General features: G+C 38.0%; 2 protein-coding genes across 3 annotated transcripts; both read left to right on the forward strand.

Moving 5' to 3' along the window:
* The first annotated feature begins 12,649 nt into the window (after positions 1–12,649).
* Positions 12,650–17,853, forward strand: LOC121757984 (probable serine/threonine-protein kinase cdc7). Of its 2 annotated transcripts, none has more exons than XM_042153428.1 (14): positions 12,650–13,194; positions 13,307–13,371; positions 13,951–14,832; positions 14,935–14,998; positions 15,069–15,131; positions 15,317–15,380; positions 15,481–15,574; positions 15,646–15,729; positions 15,816–15,905; positions 16,048–16,525; positions 16,732–16,793; positions 17,018–17,127; positions 17,200–17,287; positions 17,359–17,853. In XM_042153428.1, exons 1-14 carry the CDS (start codon positions 12,798–12,800, stop codon positions 17,620–17,622), a joined length of 2,805 nt encoding a protein of 934 aa, XP_042009362.1. In that variant the 5' UTR covers positions 12,650–12,797; the 3' UTR covers positions 17,623–17,853. The 2 variants fall into 2 exon arrangements, with proteins under 2 accessions (XP_042009362.1, XP_042009363.1); XM_042153429.1 differs by having other exon boundaries at positions 15,816–15,866.
* Positions 17,854–20,332: 2,479 nt separating this feature from the next.
* LOC121757315 (bax inhibitor 1-like) lies at positions 20,333–22,881 on the forward strand. The gene is made up of 6 exons (XM_042152858.1): positions 20,333–20,514; positions 21,150–21,293; positions 21,411–21,502; positions 21,993–22,179; positions 22,274–22,429; positions 22,518–22,881. Exons 1-6 carry the CDS (start codon positions 20,398–20,400, stop codon positions 22,563–22,565), a joined length of 744 nt encoding a protein of 247 aa, XP_042008792.1. The 5' UTR covers positions 20,333–20,397; the 3' UTR covers positions 22,566–22,881.
* Positions 22,882–26,419: the final 3,538 nt, after the last annotated feature.

Consider the following 26,419-nt stretch of genomic DNA (forward strand, 5'->3'; position numbering starts at 1 on the left):
TTTTGAATCCTTGGTGAATGATGTAAGTTTATGTGCAAACATGTTTATAAGAGTCTTATCAAGCATGATTGTGTATTATAAGCATGAAGAAAATTATGTTTGGATGTTTGAGGAATAAACTCTAATTTCGAATTTGTGAGTCTGAAATCTGTGACGTTCGAACAGTAGTTTCCGATGTGTAATTGACCTATTAAACGATCGAATTTTGGTATGGAAATTTAACTGAGTTAATTTCAAGGTATTTTCTGTGTCTCGTGTAAATTTCAGCCCTTTTTCTCGAAAAATGAATTTTTGAAAAATGTTTGAAGTTGACTGCGCAATTCTGCCAGAAACTTGTGTTCTCGGCGAGAAGGTTTCGTATTCTGTTTGACCGACCAAATGACCTCCGTTTGATGTGATTCTTAAACTATGTGAAAATTTGAAGTGTCTTATGAGTCGTGCAAAATTTTCAGCCTTATTGGACATCGTATGAATTTATGGTGAATTTTTTAAACGAACTGCACAATGCTGCCCGAATCTTTATGTTCCAATCAGAGTGTTGTATTAATGTTTTGACTGACCAAATGATATGATTTCGGTGTGAAATTTTAACTGGGTGAACTTGAATGTGTCTACTGTGTTGTGACCAAAATTTAGCTTCATATGAGGTCGGATGGATTTTTAATGATTTTTACAAAACGGTCACGCAGTTCTGCCAGTTTTATGCCTTAATAAAATAGTGCTTATTTTCAAGATTTATGGTGTTATATGATGCATGTATGTCCAAGGAGTGTGTTTATTGGTGTGGTTAGGTGTTGCACTTTGAAATATGTTATGGTGTGTTTTTCCCTCTTGTGTTGAACATTGGGTTGGGTAAATTGAGAAAAACGATGAGAGAGGAACGATAGGACATGCATAGAAAAAAATGAGTTTATGGAAGGCTGACTTATGTTGTGATGTTGGCAAGGATTATTGTGTGTACGTGAGCACAAGGAACGAGGGTTGCCTTAAATGGATATTGAATGGTTTAAGCAAACGAGGTGGGCTTTCTGTTAAAGTTACAGTTTTTTTTACGAAAAGTATTTTTATGTGGGCTTTCGAACTAAAATGTTTTTATGAAGGTTTTCAGTTTACTATAAAGTGGTTATGAGAATTGTTTTATGTGCTTTCTATTTATTATATGATGTTAGGTGCGAGCTTGCTATTTAACATGAAGTATTATGAAAAGTGCTATTTGCTTTGTGTTATTATATGATGTTATGTGTTGCTTTACGAGTGCTTATGAAGTGTAGCCTGCGTTGATTCTTGAGTTCGGCTTTGACCGATAGAAATGAGTTTTGATCCAAATACGTTTACGACGAAAAAAATGAGAGAGGAAGTTTTGAAGTTTTGAAGGTTATATGTGCTTCTTTTCATGAAAGAAAGATGAGTTATGTAAAAAAAAGGTCTTACAGAAAAATAAAGTTGAAAAGGTTATGTCAAGCCATATTTTGTTTTGGAACTATGCCTATCTGACGGCAACGATGAATGGAATGGATTGATGGGAGACCGTGGGAGGTAACCACTTCCCCGGCACTTGAATGTTAAGATATGATGAATGATGAAAGGAACGATGAATGATGAATGGAATGGATTGATGGGTGACCGTGGGAGGTAACCACTTCCCCGGCACTTGAATGGAATGGATTGATGGGTGACCGTGGGAGGTAACCACTTCCCCGGCACTTGAATGTTAAGATATGATGAATGATGAAAGGAAAGATGAATGATGAATGGATTGATGAATGAACAAGAGATAGTGAAATCGGGTTTGTCAGATACGGCATATGTTCTAGGAAAATAGATCGAAAGATCGCTTTTGAAAAAGGAAAAGAAAAATGTTTAGTGTTCTCGGACTTTTCCTAAAACTCCGAGTTCACTCAAAGAGTGGCTTGACAAAATCAGTTGTTATGAAAATATATTTCGGCACGTGTCCACTGAGTACACGAAGTACTCAGCCCTGCATTTCTTTTAAAAATGTGCAGGTTGAGCAGTGATGACGGCGGGCGATGTTGAGCATAAAAGTGAAGAAGATGTCTATGAAAGTTTCAGAATATGTTGTGTCTTCATACATGACATTATTCTACTCTCGAAATGCTTCCGCTGAATATTGTTTCTTTCGCCAAATATTGTTGGGATAATATTTGTTTTGAGTTGTTGATTGTTGAGATACTCTGATTTTTTCGAGTGTGCACTCTGTGTATCGTACACTCTGAGATATATTATTCTTCTAAGCAAGTTGAGCCTTTCTTATGAACTGTTATCCTTAAATGCTATTCTTAATGTTTGTCCCTTGGTCACGATCGCCTCGTTTGTAACACCCCTGGGGTGGGCGGGCGTGACAGAATGGTATCAGAGCAATTTTTCTTTCCGCTCTGGACCCGAGAGTGTTTTTCAGTCTTAGTCTAGATTCGATTCGCTAGACTAAAATAAGGTTATATTTGGAAGGCTCAACATCCCGCTTCGCCACGCTCAACCAAGAAAGAGGTAATATATTTTTTTTTATTTGAAAATTTTTATGAGAAAGTTTCGGAGAAAGGACAACGAGAAAATTTTTGAGAAGGAAAGAGGAGAAAATTTTTATAAGAACGAGGAAGTAGATTCTTTCCATGAGGGATCGATTTCAAGTTGAGAAGAGTAATTGTTGATGTTTGAAAAAAAAGCGAGTTGTGAAGAGGAACGATTGATTGTTTGTTTTTACAAGAAAGATGAAAGTTGATGTTCAAGTATGTTTTGAGTTTTGAGTCAAAACTTTTACTTTAAAATTGAAATTAAGATTGTAAATTTTTGAAGGAAAGTGTGAAAGTGTAAAGGAAAATTTTTGTTTCAAAAGTTTTGAATGTAAATGTGAAGTGTGAAAGTGTTTTGCTTTGGGATGTGAAAGTGTTGTGTGTGTTATACTAAGTTGTTGAGATATGAGATGTTAAAATGTGTTGTGAACCTAGAGTGCCTAAGAAATATGTTAGATTGAATGATATCGAATTTAGTTGTTGACAACTGCAATATCACTTTTCTGAGTGATAGGACAAATGGAAATATGTGGTGTGAACTCGAACTTTATCGAATGATTACAAATTCAGTATTGTTTTTCCCTGAATGACAAGAACAAGGAGAATGCGAAAAGACATAACATATGATAAAGAGTTTAAGAAGAGAAGAAGTGCAAATTGAAGAGATGTTCCAAACGAGAAAACGTTCGAGGCAAGAAGAGATGCGAAATGATGTAATCCTACAATGGAGGTAGAGATCATACCTGCGATCTAATAAGATAAATCCGATCTTCGGCCAAAGGTGGCGATGCAACGAAAACGACCATTATAGCATGTTGAGAGCGCGAGAATAACTACAACGTTTTAAAAGAATGACGGTTATCACGGGCAAAGAATATTATGAAGATATGACTTATGATTAAAATGTTTCTTAAAACGATGTTACCATTTTGGCCTCAGAAAGACGAGCGAGGGAGTGTGACCCTCGTAACTAGAATGAAAATTTTAATCAACAGTACTTACTTGGATCCTAAGAAATTCTTTCTACATTCTTTCGATTAACAGGGAGCCTTGTCAATTTAAGACCCTGTTTGACTCAAACCTTGCAAGTAATGCTTATTATTTCTTTTTCCTATGTCAAGTCATGACTCATTTTTCAGTTCTTGAAAATTTGTGCTTGTCTTTGTAACTTTGGACATCTTGATTAGTAGTCCTCTTTGATTCATCTTTCGTAAGGAGAATATTTTGACCTTATGAGCTTCTGTCATTGAACTTCGTTCCTAAAGCTGTTTGCAGTTATGACCTTCAGTATGATCACATCTCCCATACATGTTTCTTCAAAGGATGGAATATTCTTCTTGGAACTTTTGTACACCTTTTATTTCGTAACTATGCATGCGGCAAGTTCTTCCTTGCAGAAGTGAAATTCTTTTTGGCTCAGTTTCACTACATATTGTTTCATGCTCAATGATTTTCTTTCTGCAACACCAAGTTAAGGCTATTGTGTCTCTTTTTCCTTAACGTGGTTGATCTAGCCGATCTTCCTAAAAAGTTCACTTCACGTTGGTTGCAATCCTGTGAATCCATTGATGTGGCATCATTATTCAATAACATGATGTCATCGAGCCATGATCGGTGCTACCTCGTGACATTTGTCTATGCTTCTAAATCCTCCCACGATTGACCATCTCGTGTCATGACATGTTTGAACCATCATTCATTGATGCCGAAATTTTACAAATTTGATTTGACAATTGAAATATCTTATTTGGCAGTCTACTATGGAATTTGAGACTTAATTCAGTTTCATCCTGTTTTCAAGATCTACCTCATATTCCTTCGAGCTCTCATCAGAAGTAAAGTTTCAAGCTTTATGAGTTCATCTGAAACCTTAATTCCCAGTGTTGAAAAGTAAAATGCGGCATATAAAAGTGATGGAACTCTTGAAGGCTACATTGTGATTGATTTTGGATTGTGATGTTGATACATAGTACATCCATATTTATAGGACTAGAGAAGTAATGTACCTAGGAACTAAACAATTAGAACTATAACACTATTAATGTTATATTCCTTGAAACTCTAAAGTGACTCTTTCCAATATTCTTGAGACTCCACACTTTCTTTTCCCAATATACTTGGGACACCAAAAGTGATCTTTCCAACACTCCCCCTCAAGTTAAGTATCGAGTTTTTTCGAAACTTAACTTGCACGATCTTCACTTTGATATATAGTTTATACTCGTATTCAGGAGTCCTTCGCATTTCATTGACAGTTTATTCCCGTATCATAGAGCTTCTTCAATTCATCATTGATAGTTTATACTCGTATCATAGAGTTTTATTTTTCATTGAAAGTTTAGACTCGTTTCAAGGAGCTTCTTCAATTTTCTGTTGACAGTTTTAACTCGTGTCATAGAGCTCTTCAGTTTTTGATTGACATTTTTAACTCGTGTCAAGGAGATATCTTAGATAGTTTTTGCTCGTATCTAGGAGCCAAATCATTTTTTTCTGACTGACAGTTTTTACTCTTGTCGAGGAGCTCATTCAGACAGTTTTGACTCTTGTCGAGGAGCTAATTCTGACAGTTTTGACTCGTGTCGAGGAGCTAATCTAGACAGTTTTTGCTCTTGTCTAGGAGCTAATTCTGACAGTTTTGCTCATATCGAGGAGCTCGTTCAGACAGTTTTGGCTCATGTCGAGGAGCTTATCTAGACAGTTTTTGCTCGTATCTAGGAGCCACTCATCTTTGGACTGAATTTAAATTGCAGCCCAAAGCTTAATTTTGGAAGGCCATTCTTGGCCCATTTCGCTCATATACAATGAGCCCATATTCTTTTCATTGTTTCCCTTCTTGAGCCCAATAATGCTAGGCCCAATTTTTTCTTTTTCTTGAAACACAATTGAGAAGACGTCAACACCCGCCTCCTTTCTCCTTATCTTCTCCAATTGACGATGGCCATGCCTTTTCTGAATCTTCTCTTCTTTGAGACAATCTGTTCAGCGGAAACACTTAACGGATACCAAGTTTACAGCCTAGTTGAGAAATAAGCAGTGGTTCCTTCTTCTTCACTGTCCGTCCGCCGTCAATTGGGTCACCGAAGCTTCGCCGGTGTCCTCTGTTAATCGCTCACTCTCCAGCCGGCGACTGCTCTTCCTCCGCAGCTCTCCCACAAAATCCATTTGCCCTCAATCAACAATTAGAGGGATCAGCGCATCCATCGTTCTCCTCCATTTCATTCTCCCAATTTTCCCCAAAATCTGAAAATCACGTCACCTCATCTCTCCTCTATCCCCAAAATTGGAATTTGCAGCCCTTTCAACTTTCTCTCTCGCCGACTATGCTCCACGTCGAACCCACTTCGTCTTACTTTCTCGGCGGGATCGGCGCTGCGGCCGCCGCCTCCTTCTGGTTTCTCCGGCTGTGGTAGTCCTCTCCCCCTCGGCCGGAAAAACCGAGGACTACTCCTCTGTTTTCTTCTCTTAACGGCGCTGTCACTCGATCTAGCTGTTGCCTCGCCATGGTCAGGCTTCGCCATTGATGCCCATTTGAAATTCAACTGCGAGAACTCACTGTCATCGTCTTGGTTCAGCCAAGCGCCACCACCGCCAGCCCCAGACGCGGTTGCTGCCGCTCCGCTGCCGTCGTGACGCCGTTTCTGTCGGGTCTTGCTATGGTATTTTATCCGTAGCCTTTTCCAATCTTTTTACCTTCCTTTGTTCTTCTCCGGGTGAACAACAATGATGCCTTCTCAGACCTCTTTCTGGTAACCTTGCTCCTCCTTTCCCGGCAGTGTTCTGCCACTCCTCTCATCTCCTCCGGCCGTTTACTGTGCTGGAGAGGAAACGTCCAGGAGAGTGTACTTTCTCCCCCTCTCGGTTGGACGATTCCTATCTTGTTTGAGAGAGATTTGGCTGGCTTTGGAGTTGAGTAGAGAATGGCTGAAAAATTAGTTTTTCGGTGGACATATTTTTTTTGTTGATATTTTGGGGTTTAGAATGAACACATATTCAACTAAACATTTTTTTCATAGAGACAAGTCGATCCATGCAAGGATCGAACCTGCTCTGATACAATGTTGAAAAGTAAAATGCGGAAAATAAAACTCAAGAACTCTTGAAGACTACATTTTTATTGATTTGGATTGTTGTTGTTGATACATAGTAGATAAGTATTTATAGGACTCTCCATATAAATATACCTAGGAACTATACTTATTGGAACTCCACATTATAAATGTTATTCTCTTCCCAACAAGTTGGAACTCCACACATTCTCTTCCCAACATACTTGGGACTTTCCAACACCCAGAATGAACATGATAAGTTCAATGGAACTTAGACCTTGCTTTATTTTTTTTCTTCAAACCAATTTTTGCAAGTTGATGATACGATCTAAAAGAGTCGAGCTAGAAATGTTGTTCTTGTTTTCTTGATTAATTCTGCAGCCGTTCTGATTAAGACACTTTCAACAGTGTTGCTACGATTTTAAAATCAGTTCATATCCAAGTAAGACTGCTTGATCAATTTTCGAGTTCTTGATACTAGGCTTGGAGGAAAGGGTGAGGTTGAGCTTTTCGAATGACGTAAGCAAATTTCGGGACGAAATTTTTGTTAAGATGGGTAGATTGTAACACCCCGACTTTTTCTACCTTTTTATTGAGTTCTTGAAAGGACCGTCGTTTGTGCACTTGAAAATTTTTTCGAGCCTGTTTCTTTTGTCGAGAGAAGTATTTCACTTTTGGGGCCAAACAATTATTCTTCCTAGCCCAATTTGAAACCCAATTGTTACGAGCCCAAAATGATACCTACACGAAAGAATAGACCACGTATCAAATACACTTTCGACAACAAATCAAGACGAAAAGTTGGATAAGAACCGCGTCACATTAAGACGAAAAATTAGATAAGAACCACGTCGCATCAGGCACGTTTTCCTAAGGCCGCATTAATTAGTCGTCAAATCAAAACGAAAAGACGTGAATTTTTATCTTTTATGAAAATATTTTCTATAAATATAACCTTCCATTCACTTCATTCTTTTACTTCACAACAAAGAGCTACTATCAAGATTTCCGACCCCTCTCCATCCTCTTCAAAATTTCCTTCCAATTCTTGTTCTTGCAACCATTGAAGTTTATTTTCAAGAATCTCCGACGAATCGCATCGTTTCTTGTCTCTACCGATCCATTTTTGTCAAAGAAGGTATATTTGCTTCACTTCCCCTCATTCTTTTCGTTTGAACCATGTTCTTGACTCCTACATGCATGTAGTGGGTGTAAGAATCATATATCGCAAAGTTGATCGGTGGGAAAGTGAGTTTGCTTGAGAACTTTGATAGTTATGCGATTTTTGAATGAGTTTATGTAGAGATTGTTTTGAATCCTTGGTGAATGATGTAAGTTTATGTGCAAACATGTTTATAAGAGTCTTATCAAGCATGATTGTGTATTATAAGCATGAAGAAAATTATGTTTGGATGTTTGAGGAATAAACTCTAATTTCGAATTTGTGAGTCTGAAATCTGTGACGTTCGAACAGTAGTTTCCGATGTGTAATTGACCTATTAAACGATCGAATTTTGGTATGGAAATTTAACTGAGTTAATTTCAAGGTATTTTCTGTGTCTCGTGTAAATTTCAGCCCTTTTTCTCGAAAAATGAATTTTTGAAAAATGTTTGAAGTTGACTGCGCAATTCTGTCAGAAACTTGTGTTCTCGGCGAGAAGGTTTCGTATTCTGTTTGACCGACCAAATGACCTCCGTTTGATGTGATTCTTAAACTATGTGAAAATTTGAAGTGTCTTATGAGTCGTGCAAAATTTTCAGCCTTATTGGACATCGTATGAATTTATGGTGAATTTTTTAAACGAACTGCACAATGCTGCCCGAATCTTTATGTTCCAATCAGAGTGTTGTATTAATGTTTTGACTGACCAAATGATATGATTTCGGTGTGAAATTTTAACTGGGTGAACTTGAATGTGTCTACTGTGTTGTGACCAAAATTTAGCTTCATATGAGGTCGGATGGATTTTTAATGATTTTTACAAAACGGTCACGCAGTTCTGCCAGTTTTATGCCTTAATAAAATAGTGCTTATTTTCAAGATTTATGGTGTTATATGATGCATGTATGTCCAAGGAGTGTGTTTATTGGTGTGGTTAGGTGTTGCACTTTGAAATATGTTATGGTGTGTTTTTCCCTCTTGTGTTGAACATTGGGTTGGGTAAATTGAGAAAAACGATGAGAGAGGAACGATAGGACATGCATAGAAAAAAATGAGTTTATGGAAGGCTGACTTATGTTGTGATGTTGGCAAGGATTATTGTGTGTACGTGAGCACAAGGAACGAGGGTTGCCTTAAATGGATATTGAATGGTTTAAGCAAACGAGGTGGGCTTTCTGTTAAAGTTACAGTTTTTTTTACGAAAAGTATTTTTATGTGGGCTTTCGAACTAAAATGTTTTTATGAAGGTTTTCAGTTTACTATAAAGTGGTTATGAGAATTGTTTTATGTGCTTTCTATTTATTATATGATGTTAGGTGCGAGCTTGCTATTTAACATGAAGTATTATGAAAAGTGCTATTTGCTTTGTGTTATTATATGATGTTATGTGTTGCTTTACGAGTGCTTATGAAGTGTAGCCTGCGTTGATTCTTGAGTTCGGCTTTGACCGATAGAAATGAGTTTTGATCCAAATACGTTTACGACGAAAAAAATGAGAGAGGAAGTTTTGAAGTTTTGAAGGTTATATGTGCTTCTTTTCATGAAAGAAAGATGAGTTATGTAAAAAAAAGGTCTTACAGAAAAATAAAGTTGAAAAGGTTATGTCAAGCCATATTTTGTTTTGGAACTATGCCTATCTGACGGCAACGATGAATGGAATGGATTGATGGGAGACCGTGGGAGGTAACCACTTCCCCGGCACTTGAATGTTAAGATATGATGAATGATGAAAGGAACGATGAATGATGAATGGAATGGATTGATGGGTGACCGTGGGAGGTAACCACTTCCCCGGCACTTGAATGGAATGGATTGATGGGTGACCGTGGGAGGTAACCACTTCCCCGGCACTTGAATGTTAAGATATGATGAATGATGAAAGGAAAGATGAATGATGAATGGATTGATGAATGAACAAGAGATAGTGAAATCGGGTTTGTCAGATACGGCATATGTTCTAGGAAAATAGATCGAAAGATCGCTTTTGAAAAAGGAAAAGAAAAATGTTTAGTGTTCTCGGACTTTTCCTAAAACTCCGAGTTCACTCAAAGAGTGGCTTGACAAAATCAGTTGTTATGAAAATATATTTCGGCACGTGTCCACTGAGTACACGAAGTACTCAGCCCTGCATTTCTTTTAAAAATGTGCAGGTTGAGCAGTGATGACGGCGGGCGATGTTGAGCATAAAAGTGAAGAAGATGTCTATGAAAGTTTCAGAATATGTTGTGTCTTCATACATGGCATTATTCTACTCTCGAAATGCTTCCGCTGAATATTGTTTCTTTCGCCAAATATTGTTGGGATAATATTTGTTTTGAGTTGTTGATTGTTGAGATACTCTGATTTTTTCGAGTGTGCACTCTGTGTATCGTACACTCTGAGATATATTATTCTTCTAAGCAAGTTGAGCCTTTCTTATGAACTGTTATCCTTAAATGCTATTCTTAATGTTTGTCCTTTGGTCACGATCGCCTCGTTTGTAACACCCCTGGGGTGGGCGGGCGTGACAAAACCCCTACCCAAAATACGTTAAATAGCCGCCAAAATCCTCAAATATCCACCCGAACCATACATATCAAGATACCAAAAACATGTCAAATATAGAAGGATCAGGAGAGAAAATACTAATAAACGACAAATTATTCTATCTTTCGTTCTTTTATTCTTTCTTTTATCTCTTTTACTTTTTTCTCTCTCATACTTTACTCTCTCCACTTTAACTCAGTATATATCATTTTCTTAATTTCCGTGTTCAAAAGAAATCCATTACTTGTAGTTAGGGATGTCAATGCAGCCCGCAACCCGTGGGCTGACCCGAATAATCCGTCAAATTTATAGGGTTAGGATTGAAAATTTCTAGCTAGATAAAATTACAAACCGATTAGCCCGCACCCGATTAACCCGCAACCCGATGGGCTGACCCGAAAACCCGATAAAATTTCTATTGTTCTATTTGTCTAACTCCTAATTGGACAATTTCATTGATTATTTTATAATATAGATAACTAAAAAATAACATTCAATTTTATATTAAACATATAAATTATATATTAAATTTTTATTAATATAATAATAAATAAATAAATTAGAAACTTCTAATTCATTAATAAATATTTAAATTTGTAAAACATGTTTTAAAACATGCTTTAAAATATTTAAATTTATATTTTATTTTACACAAATCTCAAATATTAGTATTTGATCATGTTTGTGGTTGAGTTTAAGTATATATCTCAAATTTATCATAATTAAATATTTATATTTTATAAATATAACTAATTTTCGTCATCATTTATTGGATTGATCGCATGTTAATTTTACCGGTAGCAACCCGATTAACCCGCTGGGCCAGCCCGAAACCCGAGCGTTTAGGGTTATAGTTGAACTTTTATAACCCGAAAAAATCTCAACCCGATTAGCCCGTACCTGATTGACCCGCAACCCGAGTAGGGTTGGTCCGAAACCCGGTGGGCCGGCCCGATTGACATCCCTACTTGTAGTGGGACAGAGAGTATTAAATTTTTAAATTTATTCGAATTTACGGATATAATTATATAAGAAGCCTCTATTAGTTATTTAAATTACTTGAAAATTTATTTTTATTTAAAATTTTAAAAATTTAGCTCATACTCATGCTAACACGATGAGGCAAGGAAACCCATATAGTAGGCTAGTTGAGTGTGTAATTCTTAACTTAATGACATGATAATGATGATATATGTCTGCATTAAATTTGTGGGGGAAAATTTTTATAAATAAATGAATTAAAATTATTTTAAGACAGTGCTAGGATTCAAACCCTAGAAGTTGTGGTTTAAGAAGAAAAATAAATAGTAAGACAAAATTTCTAAATATGAATTTCGAGTAATTCTTTGATCGTAAAAAAAGATTAAGAATAATGAGAGCATCTCCAACGGCGGCGTCGTCACCGACACGCCGATTTTTCGCGGATGCCGGTGCTGACGCCGGACCATTGCGAGCGGCATCGGTGAAATCGGCCTCAAATCGGCGTGCCCACGCCGATTCTTGGGTTGACGCCAATTCTCACGGTGCCATTGTAGGCCCCGGATCGGCATCAGACCGGCGTCAGATTTTTATTTTTTTTTTTAATTTTTCGAAACACTATATATACGCGCTTTGGACATCATTTTCATTCGCACCACTTGTTTTAATGAGGAGCTCAAATTCTTCGCGCGTCAACAAACGCGCGCTCAAATGGTGAAGACGTTAGCCGACTTCCGGACGGCGGTGGACCCCGAGGAGAAGGCTTATCTTCGCGTATTGCTCCGGAGCATGCGTGAAGAATTGGAGGGGTTGCAGAGGGATACCGGCGGGAGTAGCCCCGGCGTTGGTGGCGACGGAGGCGGCGGCGACGACGACGAAGGGCTGGGCGACTACGGAGGCGAGGACGGCGGCGATGAGTGATTTTTTATGTAATTTTTTTATTATACTTTTTAATTTTTGTAATTTTTTTTAATTAATGTACTTTTTTTAAATTATTGTACTTTTTAAAATTTTAATAGTATTATTCAATTTTCCTGTATTTGTCTCGTAAATTAAATTCCGTATGTTGCTACGATTGTAAATTAAATTATATAATTGTTATTAGTGATGTGAATAGGCTATGAGAGAGCTATTGCATGTTCAGTTGCTTGTCCAGTTGCATGTCTAGATGATGTGACAGGAGGATTTTAGTACTGATGATGTAACAGTGGTAAGGCTATGGGAGGGCTATTGCATGTCCAGAACCGAGATGCTCTGAGACGGACTCGTTGAATACAGCGGCTGCGATAATTAATTCACCATTTATTTCATATAATAAAAATTTAATAAAAAATTACTAATCCTTTTGTTGATTTTTTTACATTCATCAAATAAAATATCTACAGAAAATTCACTGAGAAGGACGGAAATGGCTGGCGGGAAAGCCACGGCCAAGTTTGAAATCCCTCAATAATCTACACCCAAATCCCCAATTTGCCTCGTTCTTATCCTCATCAATCATAAAGCACTTTTCCTCTCTACCATTTTTGGTCTGGACTTTCCTGGATCTGACAACTGATGGAAGCTCATCCGCTCACATCTGACACCGCCGCCTGGCAGTTGCTCGGCCTTTTGCTCGCCCAGGGCCGCCCCGCTCATCCATCCGAGCTAGCTTTCTTTTGTACTCCAGATTTCATACGCTTCATCTGTTCAATCCCTAATTCTCCCATCAGTCTCGATGATGAAGATCTCGTCACCTTCTCGCAAATCGGACTTGCTGCTCTCGCCCAATTCTTATCTAATTCGGGTTTGATTACAACATACTTGGATTTGCCAACCTTTGTGCCGCGCTTGTTGGCAAATGTTAGGTCAAATTCCTTAGTGAGGACGCCTTGTAGTAAAAGAAAGTTTGAGGCACTGGAGCTTGAGGATTTTCTGATTATGAAGAAGAAGAGGTTTTACCTGGATTTAGTTGGTAAATTCTCTCTCTATCTTTTAATCATGTACTCCTACTTCTTTATGGTTGAAATGAGCTGCATTGTTTTCGGTTTCGTGTTTCACTTTGTTTTCATTTGGTGAAATGACAGATGAAAAGAGCTCAAACCAGATGGCGATTAAAATTCCCAATAAATTTCAGAATTTCGACACTCAAGTAAGTTTGAGGCGCTAATTTGTGTATTTGAACTGATACTTGTGATAATGCTTAAGTTGTGTAAAGGTTACATTTGCAACTGCTGAAGTTTTACTGATATGCAATATGTGTTTTGCTGTAACTCTTAGTTAAAACATATTCTCCGACTATCAGGATAGTAGGTCATAGATAGCATGGGTGAAATGAATCTTAATTTCATTAGTCAAATATATTGAGGATAGTAACGGAAGTATTCATATTCTGCATAAAAGTGTTAGATTTTGGGGGAGCCTTGGTGTTGCTTACAATTAATTCAGTGCTCCGGATGTGCTCTCTTGCACTCGAGCATGTTTAAGGCTGTGTGTCTTTGTGCTGGCCTACCATACAAAAGTATTGTGTGTCTGCTTTAATTGTTGGTTTGCCCATTGCTTAAAAGATCCATTTGAAGCTTATTGTTCATTGTCATCTCACATTTTCCGTGCTTCACTTGAATTAAGTATTTACAGCATGTATCTCATAATTGATTTGATCTCTAATTGGCATTGGCGTACTGGAACATTGCACTGCTTTTCAATGGCGTTATACTGCACCGTTTTTCAGGGAATTGAGACATTATCAAGCCTGCCCTCATTCTCATCTTCTGACAGCTTGAAACTTAAAAGCGACATGTTTATACCTGTAGTGCATAGAAAGTTAGAATGTAACTTTAAAGTTGATGATGCTTCTGAACATATTGCAGCCAAAATTCCGAATAACTGTTTACATAGAATGAATTATCAGTCATACTTTCTTGATCTTGGTAGTAGTCCATATAAACACCAAATACAGACAGAAGAATTATTAAATTCTGTCCCTTCTCCAAAGAAGCTACCACAGTCATTGAGTATTAATTTTGAAGAAGGGAGTGGAATTGGTGACACTGGTTCAGTACACCCTGTAAACTCCAGAACTATTTCTGCATCATCTAAGGCAGAAATAGATGAGCAGATGACAGCAACACACAAAAGAACTGATGCTGTTATTCAAGGGTGTGATTCATTGACTGAAGCCATTGATGGAAAAATAAAGGAAGTTTTTCTACATGGTTCTGGTAGTCGCAAAGGCTATAAGCAGCATCAGCAATTAGATAGAATCCGTAAAACTATGTATGACAAAGATAACTCTAAACAGGCTCTGCCTAAATCCAATAATAAGGGTCGCGTTTCCAGCAGACAAAGAACAGAAGGCCATCTACAAAGCCAGGGAGACATGGTGAATCATTCCATCAAGCATTCCTCTGCCCTCAATCCTGATAGGAAAAAACCTATCTCCCCCACTACAGAGAATTGCAAGCGTCTTACTGGTAAAATTCAAGAGCAATGTAAAAGAGATAAAGTTTCTGTACAGCAAGCGAAAAAGGTCGATTGTGACCAGATTGTAAATGCTAAAGAAAAGTGGGATGCATCATTTGAGAATAGGGATAAGCCTTCATCCACATCCAACGTAAGCTCTCACCTAAGATTTTATGGGCTGACCAGTGTGAATGTATATTTGCTTCCACAAATCTATAATACAGAAGAATTGAGATGTATACATGCTTTGCAGAATGGCCAGCAAGTACCTTTTCCAGAATTTGAGTCATTTATTGTGGAACAAGAAGAGGGTTCAGGTATCCTTTGACTGTTAGACACTCATTTTTCATGTATTATAGATCTAAGTTTTTCTCTTATTTTATACAGGAGGTTATGGCACAGTTTACCGAGCAAGAAGGAAAGCTGATGGAGCAATATTTGCCATCAAATGTAGGAGCTTACCATCTCGTTTAGCCTTCTCTATTATTTTCTAGGCTTAGTCATTTACTTTTTCTGTTAAATCATGCATCCTGTGTCTTATTGTGTGTAGTTTCTAATGTTGCTGAGCCTACTTACTGCTCTTATTCATTTTGGCCATTATGGCTACTTTAACTTTTGTTTTTATGGTTTTCCAGGTCCTCATGTCAACGCCAATAAAAATTCTGTGAACAATGAGATAAAAATGTTAGAGAGATTGGGGTAAACTATATTTCCAATACATCTATTCTTAACACATCCCAGTTCTTCTGTAATTTTATTTTGGCAGTGCTAATGCTTTGTTTATTATGCTTAATGGCAGGGGAAAAAACTTTGTGATAAAGTATGAAGGTTCATTTAAGAGTAGGAGTGCTGATTGTCTTGTTCTCCAACATGTTCAGCATGATAGACCTGAGGTATTCATCATCACTTTAATCCTTCGTCTGTAATAGACCTTGTTCTCTTGTGACAGTATCTCAACTTGCAGATCTTAAAAAGAGAAATGACTGTTACCGACCTACAGTGGTATGCATATTGTCTGTTCAAAGCCCTTGCTGGTCTACATAGGCAGGTCAGAAAATAAGTGAAGATACATGCAGTTCAATTCTTTCGGAAGGAAAAAATGAAAATAAATTTTGACCACTCTTGTGCTTACAGGGAATTGTTCACAGAGATGTTAAACCTGGAAACTTTCTTTACTCTTGCAAGGTCAGCAAGGGTTACCTGATTGATTTCAATCTTGCATTGGTGAGACATTGCTCCTGAAGATTTTTCTGTTTCTGCCCCCTATCTCCAACTTCTAATGTCATGTGTTCATCTTCCCTCACAATTCGAAGAACCGAACCTGATTTATCATGTTTTAGTAAAATTTTTATCGTATGATCAACAGGATATGCGCAAAAAGTATGGAACAGTCAGTAAGTTAATGGATGTGACATACGTAAACACAGTAAACAAAAATGCTGGAAAAGCCTGTAAATCCCTTCTACCTCCTGGGAACTTGAAAAGAAAGGTTGATGATGCAAAGGTTATTGCTGAATCTAGCAGCAGGAATATCATGAAAAGTCAGGGTGCTGATTGTTCTGGGATAACTTCTGCAAAAGATGCAACAAGCACTATAACAGCGTCTGCAGAAAGGTTTAGAGAACCATTACCATGCCATGGTAGAAAGGAGCTGTTAAGCCTGGCGCAGGAAGCCATGCAGGTGCAGGGTGGAAATCATGGATCTGTCGATGCTCCCAAATCAAAGAGAAAAAGAGTTGCTGCACCTAGTGGGGATGCATGTAACAAACTTTTGCGTGTCACTCCAATGCCACTGTATGCCAATGGAAACACCGTTTGTGGGGCTGGATTACTTAAAACCAAAGGTTATCTGCTCCTTTTGTTAATCATGCGTGATTTGTTGGCTGATTTCATTAATTGAAATATCTGAGCCGGGATTTACTAATCATTTGCGGGGCTGCCAGGCTGGGATTCAGTAATCCTTAATTGTTAGCTGAATTCATTAATTGAAATATCAGAGCTTTTATGTACACGGGTTTTAACTGATAATTGTTTAATACTTTGTTTATAGGAGATGGGAAGCCTGCCAGAGAGGGTCCTTGTGCAGGAACTAAAGGCTTTAAGGCTCCAGAAGTAAGTTGTTTGAACGTTTTTCTTTATTATTTTACTCCTTTCTTCCCAATTTGTGGTAAAATGGAACCTACTTTTTTTAATTCAAAACACTTTGCTTAAAAAAAAGCAAGTGCATTCAGTAATCATAAATCAGAGAAATTTGTCCCAGAACAAGACTTCACTAAAATTTCAAGGAATGAAACTATGCTCTCCATTATAAGCTAATTGGCCATCATGCTTTCCAGGTATTATTCAGATCTCTACATCAAGGTCCTAAGTCTGATATTTGGTCAGCTGGAGTGACCTTACTGTACCTGATGATTGGCAGAACACCTTTCTCTGGCGATGCCGAGCAGTAAGAATTACGGACACTAGCAACTTAAACTTAAATTCATTTGGACTATCATTCTAACAGTTGCATGAACAGGAACATAAAAGAGATAGCAAAGTTAAGGGGGAGTGAAGCTCTCTGGGAAGTCGCAAAGCTGCACAACCACGAGTCATTATTTCCAACGGTACAAATAATACAAAAGTCTTAGTCATACTCCCATTTTGCTCAAGACTTGTAAGATTCTTTCTGTAACAGGACATGCTCGATGTAAGATACATGGCACCAATAACTCTTCAGGATTGGTGTGCACAAAATGCACGACGACAAGATTTCTTTGATGCCATGCCAAGTTCACTGTTTGATCTCGTAGATAAGTGTTTAATGGTGAATCCACGACAGAGGATCACTGCAGATGAAGCTCTTGCACATGACTTTTTTGCTCCTTGCCGTAAGGCTCTCAGAAACCACAGGCTGCAAGTGCAAAGACAAGCACAGACAGAAGCTGTCGTGGAACAGTAGTTTCTACACAACCGTTAACTGATACACTTATAATCCATTTACTATACAAAATAGGTCATTAGTAGTTACATTTAGTGTAGCGCTTATACCTCTGTAGTCTTTTCTTTCTTCTTTCTATGTCTGTTGTATCTAACCCAATTCTTTAAATGTTTGTTTGGTAGAAATTTGTATGTACAGCCAACATCAAAAGAGGTAATGCTAATTCATTTTTCTGCTGGATTCGCATTTTCATTTCCTTTCTGAATCTGGGCTCCATTTTCTCCTTAATTTCCACCCTCTTTCACTCTGTCAATTTAAAGACGATAATAAACATGAAGTATTGGGAATGACCCCACATTTGACTCACTTCAATGACGGTGTGCATATCATGTACTCACTCCGTCTCATTATAAGTGAGACATATTTGTTTCAAGGCTGATCCATTATAAGGGAAATTTTTCTTTTTATGATAAAAAATATTACTCTTTTTCTTTTTTACTTTATCACATCTAAAAAGAAATGTCACTTATAATATGATGATGGGGTAGAATTTTGAAAAAGTGTGATATGTGTCACATTTCTGTGGATACTAGAAACTGATCCTCATTTTGTAATTTTGAATTACTAGAAAAATGTCAAATTTTATCGTAGAATAGATCATGAACAGTGCAGTTGATGATATGGCGTTTTGTGATTGGTAATTGCGCGTGTGCGAAGACATGTACTCCATAGATACATCTGGAATTTTCTAGTAGTATTATGATATTCAACCTGAAATGCAAACCCCTTACATAAAGGATGTAAAAAATAATTTGTAGTTATATCATATATTAAAAAAAAATTCATTGCAAAAAAAATAAAATAAAAATCAAATAAAGAAAGACTTACTGCAAATAGGGATGTCAATGTTACCCGGAACTTGCGGACCAGCCCGAATAACTCGATAAAAGTAAAGGGTTAGGGTTGCAATTTCGCAAGCCGAATTTAAAATCGGGCCATTCGGGCTGACCCGTTCGGGTTGTCGGGTTAGGCGGGATGACCCGTTCGGGTTACGGGTCGGCCCGTCGGATTAAAGGCTTCTGCACTGTGCACATTCTTTGTAACGGGCATAACTTTCTCTACAAAGCTCCGATTATGGCTGACAAATCGTGCGGATTGGGTCGTTATCGTGTCAACCTGATAATGACCCAACCCAATAATGTCTAACCTGAACCCGACCTGTTAAGGAAACTGTAAATCCAAACACGAACCCGACCTGCTACCTTCAAATCCGAACACGACCCGCACCTGACACGAACCCGTTATCGACACGATATAATATGGGTTGACACGACACGATAATAGCTCAAACCTGATATTACATGATTAAAACCTAATATTACACGATTAAGCCTTAATTTTTAACCTAATTTACACAATTAAAATTCGTTTTATACTATTTAAACATAATTTATAAGAAATTAAAAAATTAAAGTAATATATATATATTTTAAATAATAATAAAAATAATAATATTATTTCTTAATGGGTTACCCGTATCCGACCCGAACCCAACCCGAAATTATCGGGTTCTTAATGGGTCAACCCGATAAGGACACGGATCCAATAAGACTTGACCCCAACCCAATAATTTCGTGCAGATTGGTGTCAGATTATCGTGTCGTATCGAAAATTGCCAGCCCTAGCTCCGATTGAGGCGTGCAAGATACCCACGCGACGCTCTTTCGACGACGAAGAGAATGATATGCATTATGGGGCTTATCGGACTTCAAAATCGCGAGAAACATTGACTCAAACAAGGCTGCTGCACATCCACATTTTGTGTACATTTTTCTAATCCATTTTCTATCAATTATCAACAAATATGTAAACATACCAAAATATAGAAATATAATCAAAATCATCCAAGACAACTCTCTAAAACCATGCCAAATCCAAATACGTCAACCGAATATATATGATCACGAAAAAAATCACTATGTGGTTCATGGATTCATAAATACTCGTACATAAAAGCTTTCTTTTAGTATATTTCCAATATAATAGTGCAAATTGTTTTGACGCCGCTTCGTCATTAAATTATGCATACTTTGATGATTCTTAAAACAAAGATAAATTAGTATTTGACTTATTTACAGCTGGAATAAATTAAATTTGACCAATCATAATTTAAGAAAACTTAGAGTTACTCCAATTAGCTAGTATCTGATAATTATCTCTTCAACAATTCAAAATATTTTTGTTACATCTACGCTCCACCTCTCACGTTATGGAAATTTTATTCAATTTTCTAAGATTTGATTTATGTTTATGTTTTAAATACATAAACATATTGATAGATATTTTTGTAAATAATTACGTAAATATGTAATGAATAAGTTATTTAAATTTGAAAAACTTAATCTTTTTCAAAATATTAAAGAAAATTAAAAATATGTATTTCATTGTTACATGAGTAATTAAAAATATGTATATAATTAAAGAAAATTAAAAATACTTATTATTTTTTTGAAAATATTAGAAGAATTAAAAATATGCATTGCCCCGAATAATTCGATGGGTAAGCCCGAAACCCGAAGGGTTGGGGTCGAACTTTTATAACCGAAAAATCATAACCCGAATAGCCCGTACTCGAATGGTCCGACAACCCGAACGGGTTGGCCCGATTGACATCTCCGACCGCAAATGAAGTGCATCTCAGCGAATATATAAACCGATGTCCACAACTTCAGCTCACAATTTATTTCATCAGATCAAAAAACAACGACTCTATCAAGACAAAGATAAGCTAAATCAATGGATTCATTTTCTTCCTTCTTCGATTCGCAATCCTCCTCTCGTAACAGATGGAGTTATGATTCGCTCAAGAATTTCCGCCAGATTTCTCCCGTTGTTCAAACACATCTTAAACAGGTTTTTCTTTCCTCGCCGATTCCCTGTTTTTTCAATTGATTAATTCTCTGTTTTTAACTCATTATGTTGTCAGCTTTCGCGCCGATGATTCTGGTGTTTTGATATGCGTGTTGCGATTTAGGCAAAAACATAATTAAATTTATTTCGATGTCTTTCCCTTTCCCCAAATTAGGCTCATGAGGGGTTTTTAGTATTGTTCAGAATCGGTTTTGATCATTATCCTAGATTAATTGCAGTTAGTTCCGGCTGATTTAGTGATCGACGAGCTTTCAATATCTTTCCCGACATTTTTCATAGTTTCGGTGGTTGAAGATAAACGTTGAATTTCGTTATTTCGAATGAATTCTTTACCTTATTTGACTGTTTCCGGTTGCTCCGTCTCACCTGTGGATGAAGTAATTCTAGAACGTCATTTCATCCTCTGAATCTCTGATTTAGCAGTTTATGTTGCCAAGGAAATGTGGGTTTTTCTTTTCATGCGAGTTCTTTTTGCAGTTTTTGCTGATTAATATTCATTGTATCTGATTATCAATAATGATATTGCCTTAGTTATGCTTTAAAGTTTGTTGAGCATCTATATTAATTTGGATGAAAAAAAACGAGGTATTTGCTGTTATGGGGTTGCTTGATTTCAGGTGTATCTCTCTCTATGTTGTGCATTGTTGGCATCAGCAGTTGGGGTTTATCTCCACATTCTTTGGAACATGGGTGGAACTCTCACTTCTCTTGGATGCATGGGCTGTATCTTTTGGCTGCTAGCTACCCCATTTCACCAAGAGGTTTTCCTTTTACAGTTGCTCCTTTTTTTCATGGAGTTTTTTTTTTTTTTTTTATTGCTCAAAAACTTTTGGTTTAGGTTTTTGGTTCTGTTCCTTACTTTATTTGATGATTGACAGAAAAAGAAAGTCTCCCTTCTCATGGCAGCTGCGCTCCTTGAAGGAGCCTCAATTGGTCCTCTGGTTGAACTGGCCATTGAATTTGACACAAGGTATATGTATTTCCTAAGATAGCATGAGTTTGGTTATTTACTGAAGCCTGTTTTCTTATTGGATACCACTGTTGATTTCATTTGGTCCATCAGTAATACAACTTTTGGTTCTACTTTCATCTCATCTGATATATACATCACATATTCGGCTACTGTCTTTTACTTCAGTAATTTGTCTGTCATGCATACTCCTTATACTAGTGTCCTTGTTTATGGTTTTACCATATGCTCCATTACTGCATTAGAACTCCAGAACTATACCTTCTTTGAGAATTGAGCATTTGTAGTAATTTAAGAACAATATGAAGTAAGGTATAGTTAATCATAGTTACAAATAAGAGTACAAGGATTAATTCCAAAAATGTGGAAGTAGTCTCTACTTCCCAGTTCCATCATAATGCTGAATATTGACAAGCTAACTATTACCTGTTCTCTGAGTTGGTAAATGGTGTATGCCAGTATACTGAAGTAGTCAAATTTTCATTTGCAGCATCTTGATTAGTGCTTTTGTTGGTTGTTCTCTGGCCTTTGGTTGTTTTTCTGGAGCTGCAATGGTTGCTAGACGTAGAGAGTACTTGTACCTTGGTGGTCTGCTTTCTTCCGGGCTCTCCATCCTACTTTGGTTGCACTTTGCTTCCTCAATTTTCGGTGGTTCCATGGCTCTATTCAAATTTGAGGTATTGAATTGTGTCGTTCACTTGGAGTTATATACTGAAGTGAATGCTTGTAATCCTTGAGAGTCTCATTCCCTTCTTGCTCCTTGTGTTGCAGTTGTATTTTGGACTCTTGGTGTTTGTGGGCTACATCGTAGTTGATACCCAGGATATAATTGAGAAAGCACACTTGGGAGACCTGGACTATGTGAATCATTCTCTTACCTTGTTTACTGATTTTGTTGCTGTCTTTGTACGAGTTCTTATCATTATGGTAAGTGTAAACTATGAGATTTGTATATCTAATCTTTCTCTTCTTTCTTTTTCATTTGCTTATTGTGAACTTCGATGATTTGTTGCAGTTGAAGAATGCATCTGAGAAAGAAGAAAAGAAGAAGAGGAGGAACTGAGTTATCCCAAAATTGGAGAGAAGCTGAACAGTTGTTCTTGGAAATAACACTTGTCTATAAAACTTGGTGTTTGCTTTTTTGGTTGGTAATATTAGGTTATAACTTAGTTCTGCGTCCACTACATTGAAATGGTCTATGGGCACTTGACTTTTGATGATGGACTATGTTTGCTTGTGAAACCCAATGTGTATCCTTTTGTAGATATCTTTATGCAATCTAGCGAAAACTGGTACCAACTGGTTGCACTCATGTTCATATCTTGTTTAGTTTGAGTTGATTTACAATGAATGCAGAGGAGGGTGTTTGCTTCAGTTTATTTGAAGGAATTTGCATGCTAAACATCTTATGACATGTTTTTTCGTAAGATGTTAGATGTTATTTGTAGAAAAAGTAGGAATATTAAATAAATTGTAGCCCCTTGACCCATCTTAGTTGGAACATTTTTTGAGCAATAAATAAGTGTTCAGAGCATTCGCAGTGGGGTGAGCCTTCCCACATCCCTCCCAAAAATACTTCCTGCCACGTCACTAAGCCCTCCCACAACTTTCTCATAGTCTGAGCGCAATAGGCGCCATCCCACCACCGTGCTATCGGCTCTTTCTCTCTCCTCGGGAGGGCTCGGCTGTTGTAATGGGAGCCTTCCCGGAAGGATGTGGGAAGGGCTCCCATAGTGAATGCTCTTAAAGGTTAACTAGACAGGGAATAAAATAGGAAAGAGTATAAGATTTTTCAAAAGAAACTGACTCAATTATTTTAGGACGGCCCAAAGTAAAGAATACGTTTCGACGGATGAAATTAAAACATTATGCAAGTTGTGAAGATGGAATCCACGAGCTCGACGCTGCATGACAAGATTACTCAATCTCGTGTGCATGGATCATGAAGTAGCCGTTGCTCGATCATAGCCGTTGGAGTCTTAGTTAGTCTTAGTTGTAAGTTGGTTGTAACTGCAATGTAGTAGTAAATGAGCTGTTGAGAGCGGTTGTAAGTAGTCTAGCTCAGCTACAAATACTCTGCTTCTACAACAAGAAGAGAGATCAATTGTATCAAGTTCCACATTGTTGAATAAGAGTTTTTCATTGGTTTTCTCATTATTCAAGATTCGATTACTTTCTTGTTCACAACTTAGTTCTCTGCAATTGCGTTGTTCTTGCTTGATCACTCGTTTGTATAACAAGTGGCGCCGTCTGTGGGAAGATCGAACAAGAACAGGTGCGGATCGATTGCAAGCTTGGTTTTCTGGTATTTTTTGAGTTACTTTATCTCTGCTGCTGCACATCATCTATTTGAGGAATGGCCATGTCAAGGCTAGAAGCTGAAAAGTTCACCGGCTCCAATGATTTTGGACTTTGGCGCATGAAGATTCGTGCCTTACTAATCCAGCAAGGGTTATCTGCTGCGATTGAAAAGAAGGAGGCTGTTGGAGACGAGAAGGCCGAAGTGGATGATAAGGCCGCGGCTAAGATGGCTGAAATTGAGGCCAAGGCTCACAGTGTTGTGATCCTATGCTTGGGAGATAAGGTGCTACGAGAAGTGGCAAAAGAAACCACTGCAGCAGGTGTGATAGCCAAATTGGAGAGTCTTTATTTGACTCGGTCCTTGGCTAACAGGCTGTGCATGAAGCAGAGGCTGTATGCTTACAGATTCCATGAAGACAAGGGCGTTTGTGAACAGATGGAGGAGTTTTCAAAGATGATTGATGATCTTGAAAACATAGATGTCACTATAAGTGATGAAGATCAGGCCATATTGCTACTTAATGCTTTACCAAGAAGTTTTGATCATCTCCGAGATGCAATGGTGTATGGAAGGGAGAAGACAATTACACTATCAGAAGTAAAGGCTGCATTAAGGGCAAAGGAGTTGCAGAAAGGTGCATCTAAGTCTCAAGAAGCTGCAGCTGAAAGCCTGAATATCAAGAAGTTCCAGAAACCAAAGCAGAAAAAGAAATTTGAGACTGCTAAGGTTTCAAGCTCAGAAGTGAAGGAGACAAGGGCTTGCTACTGGTGTAAGAAACCAGGACACCTAAAAAAGGATTGCCATGCCTGGAAAAGGAAGCAGGCATCTGAGGGAAAGAAACCAAATACTGCAGATTGTGTAGAGGAGGCAGAGCTTCCAGAAATCATGAATGTGATGGATGGTGGAATAAGTGAGTCATGGATTATGGATTCAGGGTGTAGCTTCCATATGTGTCCCCATGAACACTGGTTTCAAGAGTTGAGACCAGCAAATGGAACAGTGCTCTTGGGAAACAATCAAATCTGCAGTGTTAGAGGAATTGGGATGGTAAAGTTCAAAATGCCGGATGGATCTGTGAAGCTACTTAGTGATGTGAGGTTTATTCCTGAGATTAAAAGGAATCTCATATCATTGGGCTTGTTGGAAGTAAAGGGGTTCTCATTCTCTTCTGTTGAGGGGAAGATGATAATCAAGAAAGGTGATCAAATAGCCATGACTGCTGAAAGAAGGAACAGCTTGTATTATCTACTTGGAGAGGTGGTGGTTGGTGATTCAAATGCAGTAGCCTCTGAGAATTTGAAGCTATGGCATCTACGGTTGGGACATCCTGCTGAAGGAAGTCTAAAAGAACTAGCCAAGAAAGGCCTCATCTCTGGAGATACCTCAAGCAAGATTGGCTCCTGTGAGCAGTGTATTTTGAGCAAGGCAAAGAAGAAGCCATTTCCTAAAGGTACACATTCCTCTACATCTCCTTTAGAGTATATCCATAGTGATTTGTGGGGGCCAGCTCCAGTAACCACTCTTGGTGGAGGGAAGTACTATCTGGCCATTATTGATGATTATTCAAGGAAGCTATGGGTGTACATTCTAAAGGATAAGTCAGAAACGTTTTCAAGGTTCAAGAGTTGGTGCCTGGAAGTGGAGCTTGAAAAAGGAAGCAAGGTGAAGTGTCTGAGAACAGACAATGGGATGGAATTCCTGTCTAAAGAATTTGAGGAATTCTGCAAAGAAAAGGGCATAAAGCGCCATAGAACCGTGCCTTCAAACCCTCAACAGAATGGGGTTGTTGAGCGGATGAATCGAACAATTTTGGAGAGAGTAAGGTGCTTACTCATTGCATCTGGTTTAAGTAGCAGATTCTGGGGAGAAGCAGTGTGTACTGCTGCACATCTTATCAACAAATGCCCCTCCACTAGCCTAAAGTCAGAGACACCAGATTTCTTGTGGTATGGAACTCATGGTGATTACTCAAGATTCAGAGTATTTGGCTGTTCAGCCTATGCTCATGACAGAAAGAGCAAGCTTGAGCCACGAGCAATCAAATGTGTGATGCTAGGATATCAAAAGGGAGTAAAAGGTTATAGGCTATGGTGTGTTGAGCCTAATAATCAGAGGGTGGTGATAAGTAGGGATGTGGTTTTCGTGGAGGATCAGATGCCATGTTTAAACAAGAATGATCAGAAAACAGTTGCTCCCAGAGATTTGTTTGAGGTGGAGTTAGAGAGGCTGAGTCTCAACTCACCTGAAGAGAATAGTGACTCAGAGAGTGGTGAACTACAAGAATCCATTAATTTGGATCAAGGTGGAGCTGAGCATCAGTCCACTGACAACAGTCTGAGGAACTATCAACTTGCTAGAGACAGGGTCAGAAGAGCCAATGTGAAGCGGCCAGCCAGATATGCTGAAGCTGATGTGGTATATTATGCTTTGTGTGCTGCTGAGAATCTGGAATGTGCTGATCCTTTGTCTTACAAGGAGGCCATGATGAGTAAGGACAGGGAAAGATGGATAGAGGCCATGAATGAAGAAATGGATTCATTACTCAGAAATAATACTTGGGTTCTTGTGGATAAAAGCAATCTGAAACAGGAGTTTAAGGAAAGAAAGCTCATAAG

The sequence above is a fragment of the Salvia splendens genome, chromosome 12 (genome assembly GCF_004379255.2).
Source record: "Salvia splendens isolate huo1 chromosome 12, SspV2, whole genome shotgun sequence".
NCBI lineage: Eukaryota > Viridiplantae > Streptophyta > Magnoliopsida > Lamiales > Lamiaceae > Salvia > Salvia splendens.